Below are 16,421 nucleotides of genomic sequence, written 5' to 3'. Positions count from 1 at the left end.
ATTTGACACCAATTAATAAAGATTTTTATGAGTCATAACTAATTTTATGCTGAAGTGTTCTAGCATTTTCTACATAGTGATAAGAATTCTCATTTTATACTTCTATCTAATGTTCTTATTCAATCCTCAATAATTATTGAAGGATTGTTAATTTATTCATGATTCTACACATTTTCCCTGCAAAGTTTTTGAGAAGTTTTGATGATTCTAAGACTCATAAACAATTTAGAATTGTGTTTATTTTTCTTAATGCAGTAGTGTTACAACACCTTTAAAGTGCTATTCAAATACCTCCTCATTTTTTTCAAGTAACAATAAATGTGAACAAAGTAATACTGACTATTTCACAGACATGTTGACATGAGAAAAATCAGAATAGGTTTATGAGTACTTAAAAGGCACATAAATATTTAAGATTTGTTTAAATTGTGCTATTATCATTGTCATATATATATATATATATATATATATATATATATATATATATATATATATATTTTATATATAGAATGCAATATATGAAGTAATGCTGGGCTGCTCATATCTAAGTTTTGACCTGATCATGTACTACACTGAATTTTATTTATCAATTTCAGATGGGCAGCAGGTAACTAAAATGATACTTTTATTATTGAACAAACAAAACTAATACATTTGAAATAGACCTCTATGGCAAAATTTAATTCATGTGACAAATGTACCTCACTGTGTTTGTAAACAATTGCTGGTAAAATTATATGCATGCTTTACTAGAGAAATATAGGGTTTGAGTTGTTGATATTGTTAACATATTCTCAATTATAAGTAAAATTATAGCAGGTTGACTCAAGAGAGCAAAATGAAATAATAAATGGTCATAAGTTTTTTAAATTTATAGATAATTGAAATGTAATCTAACAGTCTTTCAGACTAATTCCTTAACTTAATAATCCAGAGCCTTTGATACTACACACAGATGGACCTGCTTTAAAAATTACAGAAAGATAAACAAAATTTCCAAAATTGGTGAAATGAGAATTCTTATTGACATTATAAGAAGGTTGTGTACTATCCACTATAAGGCAAAATATACCATCTATTGCTTCCAGATCTCATAATTAGGATAAATGTAGAAGATAAATTATCTCTTCTTGCATTAATCAACGTATATCGGAAAGATTTCATTTGATAAATTTTTTATCTCACACGTATAATTTTTAATTGCTTTGATCTTGTCTTATATTTTTTGTTCATGGCTACTAAGCTCGAAAAAAATTTTTGTGTGTGTCATTTTCCTGTATCTATAAGCCAAAAATATTTCTAAGCATAAGATTAATGTTAATGATAAACCTATATTAAGTTAAAGTCTTTTATTCACATGCTTTTGGCCATTTGCAGTTTTTAGTTCATTTTTAATTCATGTCTTTCACAAGTGTCATATCAGAGACAAGAGTATATATATGAATATAATGCATATATTTCTCTGTCCTATAGATTTCAGATTTAAATTCCCATTTCCTTTTGCACTTTGATGTAAGAATTTTTTTATTTTTTATTCAGCAACTTTCACATATTATTTAGTCTAGTCTATTACTTTTTCTCTTAGTTATATATTTTCCTTTTTGCTTAGAAAGCTGTCCTCTCCCATGAGCTGACAATATTGTGCTATACTTCTTCATGAACTATGCATTTTTATTTTAAAATTTTAACTATTTGCAATCATCTGGAATTTATGTTGTGGTAACAATTGTAGGAAATCTCAACACACCATATGAATTAGTATTACGTTGGTATGAAACAAACAAAAAATAGTACAAAAAGACAAAATGAGAGACTGCTTGTACAAATAAATATAAATGGTGAAATCCCTATGAAAGCATGATGGAGTAGATTTATCTCATCCTATAGAAAGAGAGTTCAACAAATACCCTTCAATATAAAGAATGAAAAAAAAAGGAAAGAAAATAAAATCATCACTTTCAGATGTTATTTATGAAATTATCCAAAAGTATATATTGAATGTTATAGCTTATTAAGCAGCTTTAAAATAATACTAAATGTGGCCAATACAAGTCTTGAAGTTTTTATATGGCATCTACCCATTGAAGGATCTTCACATAATAATATTTCAAGGTACGTTTTATTTGGAATTTTAAAAAATGATTGAAATTGTCTAAGATGCGTTGAATCCAAATGCTATGGTGGCAAAAAACCTATATACACATGTTGAGAAATAATTCTCCATATGCCTCTTATGTTGTCCCCATCTTATAAGCAGAGGTATTTACTTTCCTGGTTCAGCAACAATAGAGAAATATTATCTCTCTCCAGAGGAGAAGGTCTGTTTACTTGCTATATAATTATAGACGATCTTAATTCTCTAAGTGAGAGCTGCTCTCCTATAGCACATCCCACTGTGTATGTGGGCATCACCTAGCCCTCTGCTCATTTCCCTGTGAGAATTAAGGCTCTCGGCACCTGAGCAACGTTTGATACTCTGGCTCTTTTTATTGTTACGTGATAATGCCCTTTGTCCCTGACTTAGTAATTTTGTCTTCTGCCAGCATCCATGAAAGTGTGGCATGCTAACTTGCTACCTTTCAAGTAGGGCAAAATCTCAGAACCTTCACAATTCTGGACAGTATCTAAAGTTTTTTACAGATGGGTCAGTTATTCTGTTACTTATTTTTCCACTAAAAGAAAATGACTATATTTCATCACAACGGTAAAAAAATACCCTGTTATAGTTTGGCACATGTTGTTCTTTGATTCTAGGTATCATCTTTTCTAGCTAGCTGCAATGTCTGGAAAAAGATGTTTGTTCTTTGCTTCAAGGCCATTATAATTCTCCATAAAATTCCTATGAATTTTTGTTTATGCATTTACTTAAAGAGCTGTATTTAAGTAGTGAGTATTATTCACTTAATTTCTATACAAGACTTGGCATTCTTCCATTGTGTCCTCTTTTCAAGTCAGTTGGAATTACTGCCTAGTCATGTTCCAGTTCTGTCTCTAGTATATACTGTCCTGTCAGCTTAGAGCTGCATTTCTTGAGTACTTCTCCTAGCCTCTGTCAGAGTTTTGACCTTTGTCATTGGAGCAGCATTGTGTGTGTGTGTGTGTTTGTGTGTACATGTATGAAAAGTGTCATTTCTTCCATTGGTTCAAGCTGAAAATGAATTACCCCATTGGCAACATTGTGATTCCAGGGAAACCCTAGCTAAGGGTGTTCCTGCATAATTTATTTATTCCAAATAACACTTGGGTAAATTGTCACATCTATTTACTTATTTGATGATACTCTAAGAGAGACAAAACAAGCAGCTGAATGTAATGTTCCTTTTGAGAAAGTTGAAATTCAAAGAGTTTATATGATAGGACCAAACATTATAATATACATGGATATAAGGATATATTATCAATATGTAATATTGAATATATATCATTATTATGTATTCAACATATTGATTATGATTATATCAATTATAACATTGAATAGGATATGTACAATATGTAATACCGTGTTTCCCCAAAAATAAGACCTAGCTGGACAATCAGTTCTAATGCGTCTTTTGGAGAAAAAATTAATGTAAGACCAGGTCTTATTTTCCTATAAGACCAGGTCTTATATAATATAATACAATGCAATATACAATATAATATAGTATAATATAATACTGGGTCTTATATTAATTTTTGCTCCAAAAGACGCATTAGAGCTGATTGTCCAGTTACGTCTTATTTTTTGGAGAACATGTTATTAAATACATATCAATAAAAATAATATGTAATCTTGAATATGTAAGGTAGAACAACAAAGACACTAGCTACAATTTATTGAATGTTGCTTATATGTCAGGCACTGCTCTGTGGATGTTGCATCATTAACTCCCTTGATCTTCAAAACAACCTTGTAGAATTGGTATTATATTACTCATTTTACATTATGAAGAATTGGACTTAACAACATCTGAGTAATGAAGTCAGCATTACAAATTAGGTGTTGTAACACCATGTCCAGCATTTAAAAAAATATTTCCATTACCCTATGTTTATCATTAAGAAGAAAGACATGCAGTCTAGTTTGTACACTTGAAACCTGTGTCATTTTACTATCCATTGTCACCCCAATAAATTTTAATAAAAGAGAAAGACATGCTATATTTAAAAAGCATTCATATTAAAATGTAATCATCTTTAAAATAAAAATCTGAAGCACACTGTAAGATTATAATTAAATTGTATTTACCTATGTAATAACATATAAAGATGTGCTATTTACTGACCAGAGTGAGAAAAAAAAAAACATCTAAAGAATCCATTAACTATAGCTCCTTTTTTTAAAGGTCAAAATGGAGCAGTTTAGGTTGGTTGATTATAAAATGTATCTCTAACCTCCTATTCTTTTATAGTTTTGTGTCCTAGTTTTTAACTATCACTTACATGAGTCACTCAACATGATGTGCTAGGCAGAATTCTAAGACAGGCTCCAAGATTTCCACCCCTTTCCCATAAGTGTAGGTGGGAGCAATGGATATGATGGAAGAATTGATCCCTTTATAGCTTACATTATATGCCAATGGTGATGTCACTCCTGTGACTATGAGTATGTTATGTTATATAGGACCCCTTACTAGCCAACTGGTGAGGGAGGTAAAGTCAGAGACATATGCTCCGGCTGAGGCAAAAGTACGTCAGGATGTGAACTGCCTTTGGGAGAAGGAATCAAGGAACCACAAGCAGCCTGAACAAACTAAGAAAAGTCCCTGGTCAATACCTGGAAAGAAAATAGGGACCTCAATTATATCACTTCGCTGCAAAGACATACTCTACCAGCAACAAATAAGCTTGAAATAGGACCCTGGCCTTTGGTGTAATCTCAGAGTTAGCCAACACCTTGACTATAGTCTTGTGAGATGCTAGCTAAGAACCCAAGCTGATCACTGCCCAGACTTCTGATTTACAGAACTGAGATTATAATGTGTGTTATATTAGTCCACTAAATAGCAGTAATTTGTTATGCAGCAGTATAAAACCAATACAGATGGAAATTATCGTTTTGTGGGGGACAAAATGCCTTTAAATAACCCTATGAGAATGGAAACATACAATGAATTATTGCATAAAGCATAGCTAGTGATGAGTAGTGCTTGACAGTTATGACCAAAAGAGCACACTCTCCAAAATCTGTTTGTAGGATAAGAAATAAAGTCTTCAGCTGGAGGCACAGTGAAAGAACCAAAAGTATTAAGTGTCTCAAACATGACAGATAACCAAAGAAATTATTATAAATGCAAATGAATGTGAAGAAAACTATTTAGATTAGATTATTTTAACTACATATTTGGAAATATTATCATTAATGTAATAATTAGATAAAAAACGAGGAGTGACAAATGAACATTTAGTTTCCTGAATAATATTAAATGTACCACAAATGGTGCCTTGCGGTCAATTCACATTCTGTTACAAGAAGAAGCATCAACATGTTGTTCAATGTTATTAGTTATTATGGCTTCAAATTAGCTTCTTGCATTCCTTTAGATTTTTGATTATCTATTTCCCATATACATTAGCCTGCTATGACCTTGCAAGAAATAACACCCCCCCAACTATGACCACACGAAAAACATGCTTTTTCTTTTCTGACTGAGATACTCCATTAAGTAAGATTTTGACAACATTTTCCCACATTCATTCACATTACAGTTTCACTTTTTAAAAATTTGATTTAAAGGGAATACAAAATCTAAAAAATATTCTAGATAGGATAACAGCACATTGTGTAGAAAAAGTATAATTTTTATTGAAATGTGGAGGCATTTTGTAAACTATGTTATGTGATGTAGAATGGGGAAATTATAAAAAATATATCTTAAGGCTGAGAGTTGTGTAACAAGTACTGAAAATGGGATTTGATAACATAATTATTTCTCCATGAAGAAAAATAATTTTACTTAATACAATATGTATATTCATTGAATCAAAATGATTGATACTGTTTACTATTCTTATTGAAATATTTGACTTGCACATTTTATTTTATGGTAGCTATGTTTACTTTTTTATGAAATTAAATGTTACCCTGTTAAATGAATAATTTTTATAAGCAAGAAACCACTTTAAATTTAGTTTTCTATGGTATGTCATCGTACTTAAAAACAAATAATACACATAATATATTTTTCTAATGACATTTTGGTAGGGGAACATCTAGATAAATTCACAAATTAATTTCTTAAATAAGCTCGTACTATACTTTTCTTTTAAACCATAGTTGTTTGCTATCAGTTATAACAACTTATTACAATGTATGGCCTTTGAATCTGTGCAACACAAAACATATCTTTGACATATAATTGGAATCTTGAATTAATCAGTTTCAATTAAACTTAATTCTTGCACTCATATCAAAATGATAAATTATAGCAGTTGACAAATATGACGCATTTAGCAACATATATAAAAGAAAGAAATTCAATCTGAAATGAGATTATGTACTAAATTTAATCATATTATTTCTGGAGAATAAAATACAATCTTGAATGCCATCCCATCTTTTCCACATGAAGCACAAACATGAAGTAGGTCTTATATAACTGACTTAAGCAATTTTTCATTTTCAGCTTATTTTTCTTTTTATGCTGTATGATCAGTTTTATATTTTTTAAATGCTTCATAAAGAAAAGATTTTCTTCAAGAAAGTAGAAATTTTAAGCAAAGAAAATATTAATAAAAAGTAAAAATATTTGTACGTATCATTTATGGTTTTCTCAAATAAAAGGCCAAACATTTTCCTAAACCTTATTCATCCAATGTAGTTATCTGTGAATATCATAATTTCTAAACATAGCCGATGTCTGCCTTTCAATACATTCAATAGAGTTTTAATTCTTTGAAAGAGACAGATGTATTAAATCTTTCCTTATTACCGATAAAATTATTACATATCCTGTTTATCCGTTGACTTTAACAAACATCTATTAAGTGCTTGCAATGTTGCAGGATTGTGCTGAGTTAGGCGACATGTTTACAAAACAAGTAAAATACATTCTACACCCTCAAGTGTCTCACAGATTAGTGTGAGCAAAACATACAAAATGGTAGAATATAGTATGGTGATAAACTGTGTACATATTGACACATAGAGAAAAGATTATTGAGCATTGTTGGGCTCAATCTTGGGTCCCATAAATGACTTTCTGGAGTTGATTAAGGTCTGCACATAGTCTGAAAGGATAAGAAATAAGTGGGCCAAACAAAGAGGTGTATATAGGGTATTCTGAGCAAAAGAGGGAGATTAAAGGTAGAATAGTTTAAATAGCATAGTAATGTAGAAATATGGTATATGTTAATGTGACTGTCTCATGAACTGAGGCAAACAGTGGTGGGAAACAAGGCTGTGACCTAGCTAGTTGTAGAGGTTGGGTATGCTACACTGTGCAGAAATGGGAAATGTTTAAAATGTTATGACTCAATGTCTAAAAGCATTCATAGCATTGATAGTACTATAGAAGTTTTGCTATAAGCACACTGAAAGTGATTTGTGTCTTTCTGGGTAATAAATGTAAAATAACTTGAAAATTAAAAAAAAAAATGTTTGTATAAACCCAACCAGATCCACATATTCCTTACAACACTGTTTTTTAATTCCATTTTGAAGATGATATTTAAAGAAAAGACTGATTTGTGTCATTCTCTGGTTTGGGATTTTGAACACTTCTCACTGTTTAAAGTAGAGAGAAGACACTCATGACTTAGCTAGATGGTCATTTTAGAATCAGGGTGCTTCAATACCAAAGCAGTCTGGCTCGACGGATCCCTAAAGGCAAAAAATTTTAATTTGACCAAGAAATAAAAAATGCCATTGCATGTGTGACATCTCCTTATATTGTGTTTTTTAAAATACAATATTACTCATTTATTATTAGAAATATTTAAGGTGAAGATCCTATTACTTCTTTTATGAAGTTAACATACCTTTATTGCCAGCACACTATATAGGTAATTTTATTATAAATTTATCTTGCCACAATTCAACCGTCTTGCCAGAACCATCATTGACATGATTCTAAGTTGTAAGTTCTCTATTAAATTTCTTGATACTGCAGTATAAATTTTTAAACTTTAGGAACTGAAAATAACCCCTAAAATTAAAACTTATTACAGTCATTTGACGTTCTCTAGGGTAAACTTTTAATAAACATGTGTGACAGATAACTAAATAGAGTAGTAAATAGTATAAATATTATTTTGTATGTCAAGTATTTAAAAAAGTCAAATAAAATATGTCACACACAGTGTATGCAAGTATATATTTCAGTTTTTATGATACATAATGTTTTAATACACATTATCAGTAATTATTACTTTGTAATTCTATTTTGTACCAAATTTTATGTGGTCATATCAATTTAACTCTAAGTGGAATTATAGTTTATAGTCATATATAAAATAAGTCTTCAAAATGTATATAGTTTGTATGTGTAAGTCATTTAAACATTTTTTTTATATTAAGTTTAGTGCTTTGTTAAATTCTTGTTCATTATAATTTTTCAAATAATTTTTAGGGAGAGACATAAAATCTTTAGCACTGTGACTATAACAAAGAAATCACTCAATAAAGGATACTGAAGAGTAGTAGTGTTATTAGCCAAACTTTTATATTTCTGAAATAAAATGCGAAAATGAATTAACAATGTATCTGCTTAATATGAGCCTTTTATCCCTGTAATTTTTTATTTACTTAGTCATACACATCAATAATCATTATGGCATAATAACTACTTGGTGTTTGAAGTGGATTTCAAGGCTATATTCTTATTTTTATGTCTGTTTCTGGTAATTGAATTGGCTCACTGATATATGCTGAAATTATTCATTGAAATTTTCCAAACATTAATCACTTATATAATACGCCATAATATTTAATGAGTACATATTATAGGTATAAAATGTATGTATGTATGGATTATATTACTTTGTTTGCATAATAAATTAATCTAAAATGATAAGGTATTCCACGGCATATAACCATATGCTCTTTCACCTATTTCAGTGATTATACATTTTTTTAAAGTAAAAATATACAAAAACTCAATTATACAAAAAACTCCGCAGACACTAGAATATAATTTGAATTCTGTTTGGCAGATCTAGAAAGACGTAAGAAAATTTCCCACCATGTGCTTCATAGAACAGAGATGTTACTACTTTTATCCTACCAAGTTTTGAAAAATAGTTGTATGAATATTCAATGTAGTATACAGTAGTGTTTCTCTTTTTTTTTGTTTCACAGACTTTTCACAGTAATTTACTCATTTGTTTTATTAGCACTAACAAATATATGAATCCAAAGTTTTGTGAAACAAACTTTGGAAAATAGTGACAAAGTAAAGTATATAATATACAATCATAATGAAACATAAATATATAGACAGCTAGATATTAATGTGGAAATTTTTCCATAGAAATTTATAATTTACAGCTTCAACATCAAAAAGTTTTAAAGTATTTTCAGTGAATTGTTAAGAGCTCTTAAACTTGATCAAAGTTTGTGAAATAGGGGCATCACCCTCCACAGTTTTAAAATAAATGGGCTGAACTAGTGCAATATAAGTTTGTAATAACAGAGAAGTTCTGTGAAGATCGCAGACTGATTTACATTTATCGATTTTTCTACTTTGGATTTGCAATTTGAATTAGAGTGTATATTTTAGGGTTTCACTCCAGAGTCTGCTTCAGGGTATGTAATTGGAGTCAAGACCTCTGTATTTTAACACATTTTCCAGATGATTCTGATGCATGTGTCTAATGTTGGCAGTTTGAGAAACACAAATAAGTGTACACATATCACTAATAAATGGAGATCTCACAAATTCTAATCCAAAGAAAAACATCTTGGGAAAGTTTAAAAGATGAAGAAAATAATAAATGGTTAGGTAGAGGGAGATGAAATGAAAATGAATGAGATTCAGACATTAGGCTCATCTTGAAAAAAACAACAAACTAGCATGCAAGTATAAACATAGAAGAAATGTCAAGATTAGTAATTTAATTTTATTTTAGCATGGGTAGAGTCCAGAATTATAGTTTGAGGTAACTGTAGATGATGACCTGGATCCAAAATACAGGAGAGGTGAAGTACAAGCTTTCAAATTTCAAACTGAGGTTTCTGGACTTCACAATATTCCAGTTGGCCTTGACAGTCTCACTGGCCATAGTTAAATAAGTAACTATTTACTTATGTATTACTTATTTGTAACTATCCCCTCTGTAAACTGTTATATACTATGTAGCACATGCTGTAGTAGCACAAATGACAAAGGAGGCTTACCCTTCCCACCAACCCCTGCAAAAAATAAAAATAAAAAAAAATCTCTTTAAACTGTGAATATGTCAGAACGGACTTTGCAGATATAATTAAGGATTAACATAGGGAGATTAGCCTTGATTATCCACATGGGCCCAATATAATTATGTAGGCCCTTAAAAGCCAAGAAACTTCTACAGGTGAAATCAGAGATGTTAGGGTGGGTTAGGAGGAGGAGAGAAAGTAGTAGAGAGATGTATTGGAAGAAGAAGGCAGACAGAGTCCATGTATGAAAGGGACTCAATGTTCCCATTGTTGGCTCTCAGATGTAGGGCCCAAGTGCAAGGAAGAGAGAAGCTTCTAGGAGCTATGAGCAGTAAATTATTTCCAGAATCTTCTGACAAGAGCCCAACCAGCTGACATTTGTATTTCAGCCTTTTAAGACCCTGAGCAAAGAAACTAGTAGAGACCACCCAGGACTTCTCACCTACAGAACTGTGAGATAATACATTTCTGTTGTTTTCATCTGCTAAATTTGTGGTCATTTGTTTAGGTGGCAATATAAAACAAATAACATGGTAAAAGATATTCATCACAAATCAATGCCTAGTGCCTTATATTTTAAGTCTGGGTCTCCCACACATACATTTAAATGCCATGAAGATATATAAGTCCATTTCACTGAAGCAGAAGAGACAGGTAGAAATTTAATGTTGCATATGTAGAAACAATGGAGAGCAGTGAAAATATTTTTTGGTATAGTTCATAAAACTAGACAGTCAAACCAGAAAACATGGCAACATCATAATTCATCTTCCAAGTTACTGCATTTTCAGTACACTTAGCCCTTACTGAAAGAATAAACTAGCCTAAAATATCTTTATGCTTTGATGCACAGAGACAGGTTTTCTATTAAGGAGCCTTTAATAGAAAATTGTTGTATTACTAACTCCTTCAATGTTGCCAAAATAACACTACTTAAAATTAAACCATTTATGTTTATAGTATCTTAAACCATGAATTAAGTTGCCAAGATGAAAATATTCAACTATCTTGAAAGCACCTTAGAAAAATAATGATTATTACTATCACAATGGAGGAAAATAAGTCTTGAAATGCATCCTCCCTCGCTAGACAAAAGACAGTTCAGAAATGTATTAAGTAGAAAATAGTGCTCAAAACTGCTGCAAAATTACATTATTTAAAATATAAAAAAAGAGTACTTTTTTTTACTCAATTGTTTGCTAAAGGGTATTTTTACTCTCTAGTGAGAAAGACAGCATTAGATAAAATGTTTAGTTTCAAACTTTTCCTACATGCAAACTGTTAACCTTTATACAAAAGCAATTCTATTTTATATGAGCTTGTTTTCCAGTATGCTTTTTAAACATATCGTATTTTGTGTTACTATGTGCTTTAGAAAGTATCTGCCCTCCTACTACGTTTGTGTATTTCTTATGATAATATCAGATCCTGTGTGATGCATTCTGGTAACATGGTCCTGGGGAGGTGAGGTGAAATCTGATACACTATTCCTGTTGGTAATGGAAGGGTTCTTACCTAAACTAGATGAAAATGTTATTGTCAAATCACATAGAGAAGAAATTTTAAGTCTATGTCCTCTATCTGAAACCCTCAGGAATAGATTATTGTGCCATCAGGATTTTTTCACATTTTGAAAAGGAAAAACATGCACATTCTGTGCATTTTTAACAGCTTCAGAAGCTGTGGTAACAACCCATTATCACACAATATTTCTGTAGTGAACACATGAGTTGCCACACTACGTGGGATAAGTAAAGATTATAAATGGCCTCCAGTAAGTTCAGGTCTGGTTTTGATGCCAGGTCTGGAGTTTGTACCAAATTTCCATACAAAAACCTTCAGTTGCAAGGGCTTTTTGGTTTTCCTCCTTGTGGTTAAGGAATTATGGATCTCTGGGACTGGAAAGCCTGGCTTAAAATGGATGATTAATTCTTGTCTCTTAAGGGACTTTTTCTCTTGACTCCAATTTTCAGAGAAGACTGACAACTAATTTGTTTTCTTGCAGAGAGACAGAGCACAGAGAATGGGGTGGAGGCCCTAATGCCTGAATCTCAAATCAGGACTAGTTTCCTGTTACTCTCACATTTTATTCCATTTTGTTCATCTCTAACACTGTGGTTCATCTCCAAAAAAGTTTCAAAGGAAAGACTTTTCTATATCTAGGCCCATAGTTGTGAAACATTAAAGTGTGCTAATTCTAGCATTTTATTATATATTAATGATTAACAAGAAAGTGAATCTAGGGACAGGATTTGAGATAACAGGATGAACTGCATCTTCCTTTTGGGTGATTCTTCCATTTACACCCTGAATGATTTTGGTTTGACTACATTAGACTGAACAGTGGTCCTTTCATATTATCGTCACTTACCTTCATAATATACTTTAAACCCATGAGCACTAACTGCAAAGTCACTGGTCAAACGTAGTGAGAACACAGATTTGGTACTTGTCACTGGTGGTGGCAGATGGAATCCTGTTAACCTAAAAACATAAATGAAATTACTTGTTAGAGTCATAGACATTTTACCTAGTAGAGTTCAAAGAGCATTAAAAGTCAATTTATCAAATCCCCAAGCTTTGTATAAATAAATACATATGTATATATACACATTTATGACAGGTTGATTAGAACTCACTCATCAAAAGCAACTGCTGTAATATATGTATGAATATATTAATGTATTATTTATGTATATGTGTGTATTACTGTTTATTATATCTATCGTACATGTCACCTATATGAAAATACTGATTAATTCAAACTTTGGGAAATGAGTTATGAGAATATGTGTTTGTGTGTATTTTATGCCACTGATTTTAACAACTGAACATTTAGAAAACATTTTTGTCAAAAAAATTATTTTCCAGATAATTTAAAATACACGTAAAGAGTATATACACAAGAATATTACTCTGCCACAATGAAAGATGAAATAGTGCCGTTTGTTACAACATGGATGGATCTTGAGATTATTATGCTAAGCAAAATAAGTCAGACAGAAAATGTCAGGAACCATATGACTTCATTCATATGTGGGATATAAAACTGAAGGCAACAAAGAAACAAGATAAATAAAGAAACGAAAACTCATAGACACAGACAGCAGGTTAGTGATTACTAGAGGTTAAGGGGGAATAGAGGTGGTACCTGAGGGTAAAGGGGGTCAAATATATGGTGATGGGAGGAGAACTGACTCTGGGTGGTGAACACATATTGTGATATATAGATGATGTATTATAGAATTGTACACTTGAAACCAATTTTACTAACCATTGTCACCCCAATAAATTTTAATTAAAAAAAAAAGAAACTTGTCCATATATGAATGCCATTAGTTACTTTTCTTTACAAGAGTCCATATTATCATTTAATGTTTATGTGTGTGATTAGTTGTTGAGCATCTCTTTCCTTTGGGCATGAAGCTTTGTGAAGTCAGTGCTGGAACTCAGTAGTTTGTCACCAGAGCTTTCATGCAATGTATACCCTGTCAGAGATCCTCAATAAATAGCTATTAAATTAATGAACTGATGTGGTAGGAGACTGTGAATACCATCAGAGCACTTTCTTTCTCAAGCCAAAGTTTGTGTTCTTGAAAGTGTTCTCAAGAATCATAAGAATGTGAAGAAACTCCAATTATTAAGAAAATTCAAATAGTCTATGTGAAGACTCTTATTTTTTACCATGTTATCAAACTCAGTTAAGTTAAAGATAGATCGTATATCTTATGTACATCCATTTGAAATACCTTTCAGGATATAATTATGTAGGTTTAAATCTTAGTTTTCAGGTAACATTAATATGATTTGTATCTTTAATATGAGTTAAAAATTACAATATTTAAATGTACATGTGTTTCACCTGAACTTAAGCATACTGTTTTGGGGATAGGCATATTTTTCATAGAATCATTTGTATTGATTCAAATACTTGTGAAATTTAGTACCATATATAATATATATATATAGTTAAATTATTACATTATCAGTTATATTTCTTTTATATTGATATATGATAAAATTGCATAGTGAATGACATTTTATGTTCTTTTGAAAAGAATACCAGAGTGTAACCCTGTATTCTTTGATTTACAATTGCAGACATCATAGCTCAGACATGATCAGTAAATTGTTTAAATTAATACAGCTGGTAGGCAGTAGACCAAAGATAAACTTCTAACTTGAATATTTTTCTTTTCCCACTGTGATTTTGTTCATGAGGGGAGAATGCATATCTAATTCATCTTTATTTCCCCACAATGGTCATATAAATTTCTTAACAAATGTTTGGAATAAGAAACGACACAATTTTACCCACATGATAGCTTTAAGCATTTGAGGCCAGTATAACTATCACGATGTCAGTCATTGATTTAAAAGCCAGGAAGGTAATAAAAACCACTCTCTATACTTGTTGATACCTTTATAGCAAATATTACCAGTGGTGAGCATACATTTCCCTATTGGGAAAAACTAAATAAGATTAGTCAAAAAATATATCAGAGGAAAGTCTAGAAATCATGCAATGTAAATTCCCTTCAGATATTATTTTTAATAAAAGTTAAAAATTTAGGAAAAGTGGCCAAGAAATAGTATTGAAATGTATTGTTTGCTAAGTAGTGAGTTTGTTTTATGCCATCCCAACAATCAATGTTTTCTCTTACCATAAATATGGTCCTTGAAAATGCATGAAAGCTCAGATTAAAGGACAGCCATTTATCTTACTACATTTAGCTTCATGAAAATTTGCAACATTTCCTCTATTTTTTTATATTTCACTGTTATGAATATTTTGTCAAGGACCAGGACTAGTTTATGACCATTGTTCCAGAAGATTCTTTCATGTGACAGTATGACTCAATATGTCAGTTGTTTCATTTAGCATTTAATAGTTTCTCATTTATAACCCTATTCTCCCTTCACCATAATCCCACATACACCCCAATCATATCTTAGTATTTTGTTTTTCACTAGGTGAAACACTAATCAGAGGCTGTTCTATGTTTTAAAAATCACAAACTTAGAGTGATCCTATCACTTCTCATGGCCCCTTTTAGATGAAAACATTCCTTAAGTGTTTCCTCTTACAAATGTTCAGAAACATTAATGATATTTCACATTGTATGCAGTAACTAGTTACAAAGAGAATTAAATGATTATCATAACTATATCAATGACTAATATGAATAGTAATACAATATTTTGTAATTAATGCAAATGTAATGCAAATTTAAATTATAAGAAAGTCATTTTAAATGTTAATGCATACGTTCTTTAAATAATAGGCTCTTCATTAAAATATTAAAAAAAAATTAATGGCAATTAACGTGACGTTTTACAGTTTAATGTAATAGAAATAGTCAAGGTTGATGGAAAAGAATGGTACCTGTCTAATTGTGTAAATGTTTATCAATTTTTAACAGTGAGGTTTTATTATTTCTGGAAGACTTGAAAATCAAGTATGACTAGATTTATACTATCTCTGACAATGTAATCAAAGATTTCTTTAAGAATACATGTATATATTTAGTGTGCCTATCAGCTGATTACAATATTTTAAACTTGAATTAAAATAATTAATGTAAAAACCATAGTTTTAAATTAAAGGCTATTAGCATATTTGTGCTTATAATTACATGGAGGAAAGCAGACATGGAACGTGGTAAAAGACAGAGAAGGAGAGAAGGCCTTATTTAAAAATAAAACTGCTAACATTACCCAAATCCCAGAATGTTGTGATTGTTAAATAAGAGAATTCAATATGGAATGCCCTGGCATATTTTCTGGGACCAAAGAAGTAGCCACTAAAAGTTAATTTTGTTAGTGCTATGATTCAAAATCCACTGCCCTTTCATCTGTACTCTGTGTCACGCTACGGCTGAGATAAATTGTATTATAACAGCAGCATTCTCTAAGTGACTTCTCGTTACTTACAGTAAGATTTTTGGATAGGAATTATCTTACAGTCTTGCTTTGGCTATACAGTTCTTAAACATAACCCAAGTGATATACAAAGAATTCACTGCTGAAACAAACTCTTAACCTATTTAATTTCAAAATGAATGGGAAAAACACAGGAACAAGT

At 30.9% G+C, this 16,421-nt stretch overlaps 1 protein-coding gene across 6 annotated transcripts in view; it reads right to left on the bottom strand.

The window, feature by feature from the left end:
* CSMD3 (CUB and Sushi multiple domains 3) overlaps positions 1-16,421 on the bottom strand; it is a 1,090,811-nt gene that overhangs the window by 938,573 nt on the left and 135,817 nt on the right. For all 6 annotated transcript variants that reach the window (XM_074316364.1, XM_074316366.1, XM_074316365.1 and 3 more), the window contains exon 3: positions 12,708-12,820. In XM_074316364.1, coding sequence (XP_074172465.1) covers positions 12,708-12,820 — 113 coding nt within the window. The remainder of the gene's footprint in view (positions 1-12,707; positions 12,821-16,421) is intronic.

Source organism: Rhinolophus sinicus, linkage group LG12, assembly GCF_036562045.2.
Source record: "Rhinolophus sinicus isolate RSC01 linkage group LG12, ASM3656204v1, whole genome shotgun sequence".
NCBI classification, from domain to species: Eukaryota; Metazoa; Chordata; class Mammalia; order Chiroptera; family Rhinolophidae; genus Rhinolophus; species Rhinolophus sinicus.
Note: the sequence above shows the minus strand (reverse complement) of the source record. Positions and strands in the feature narration are given on the sequence as shown.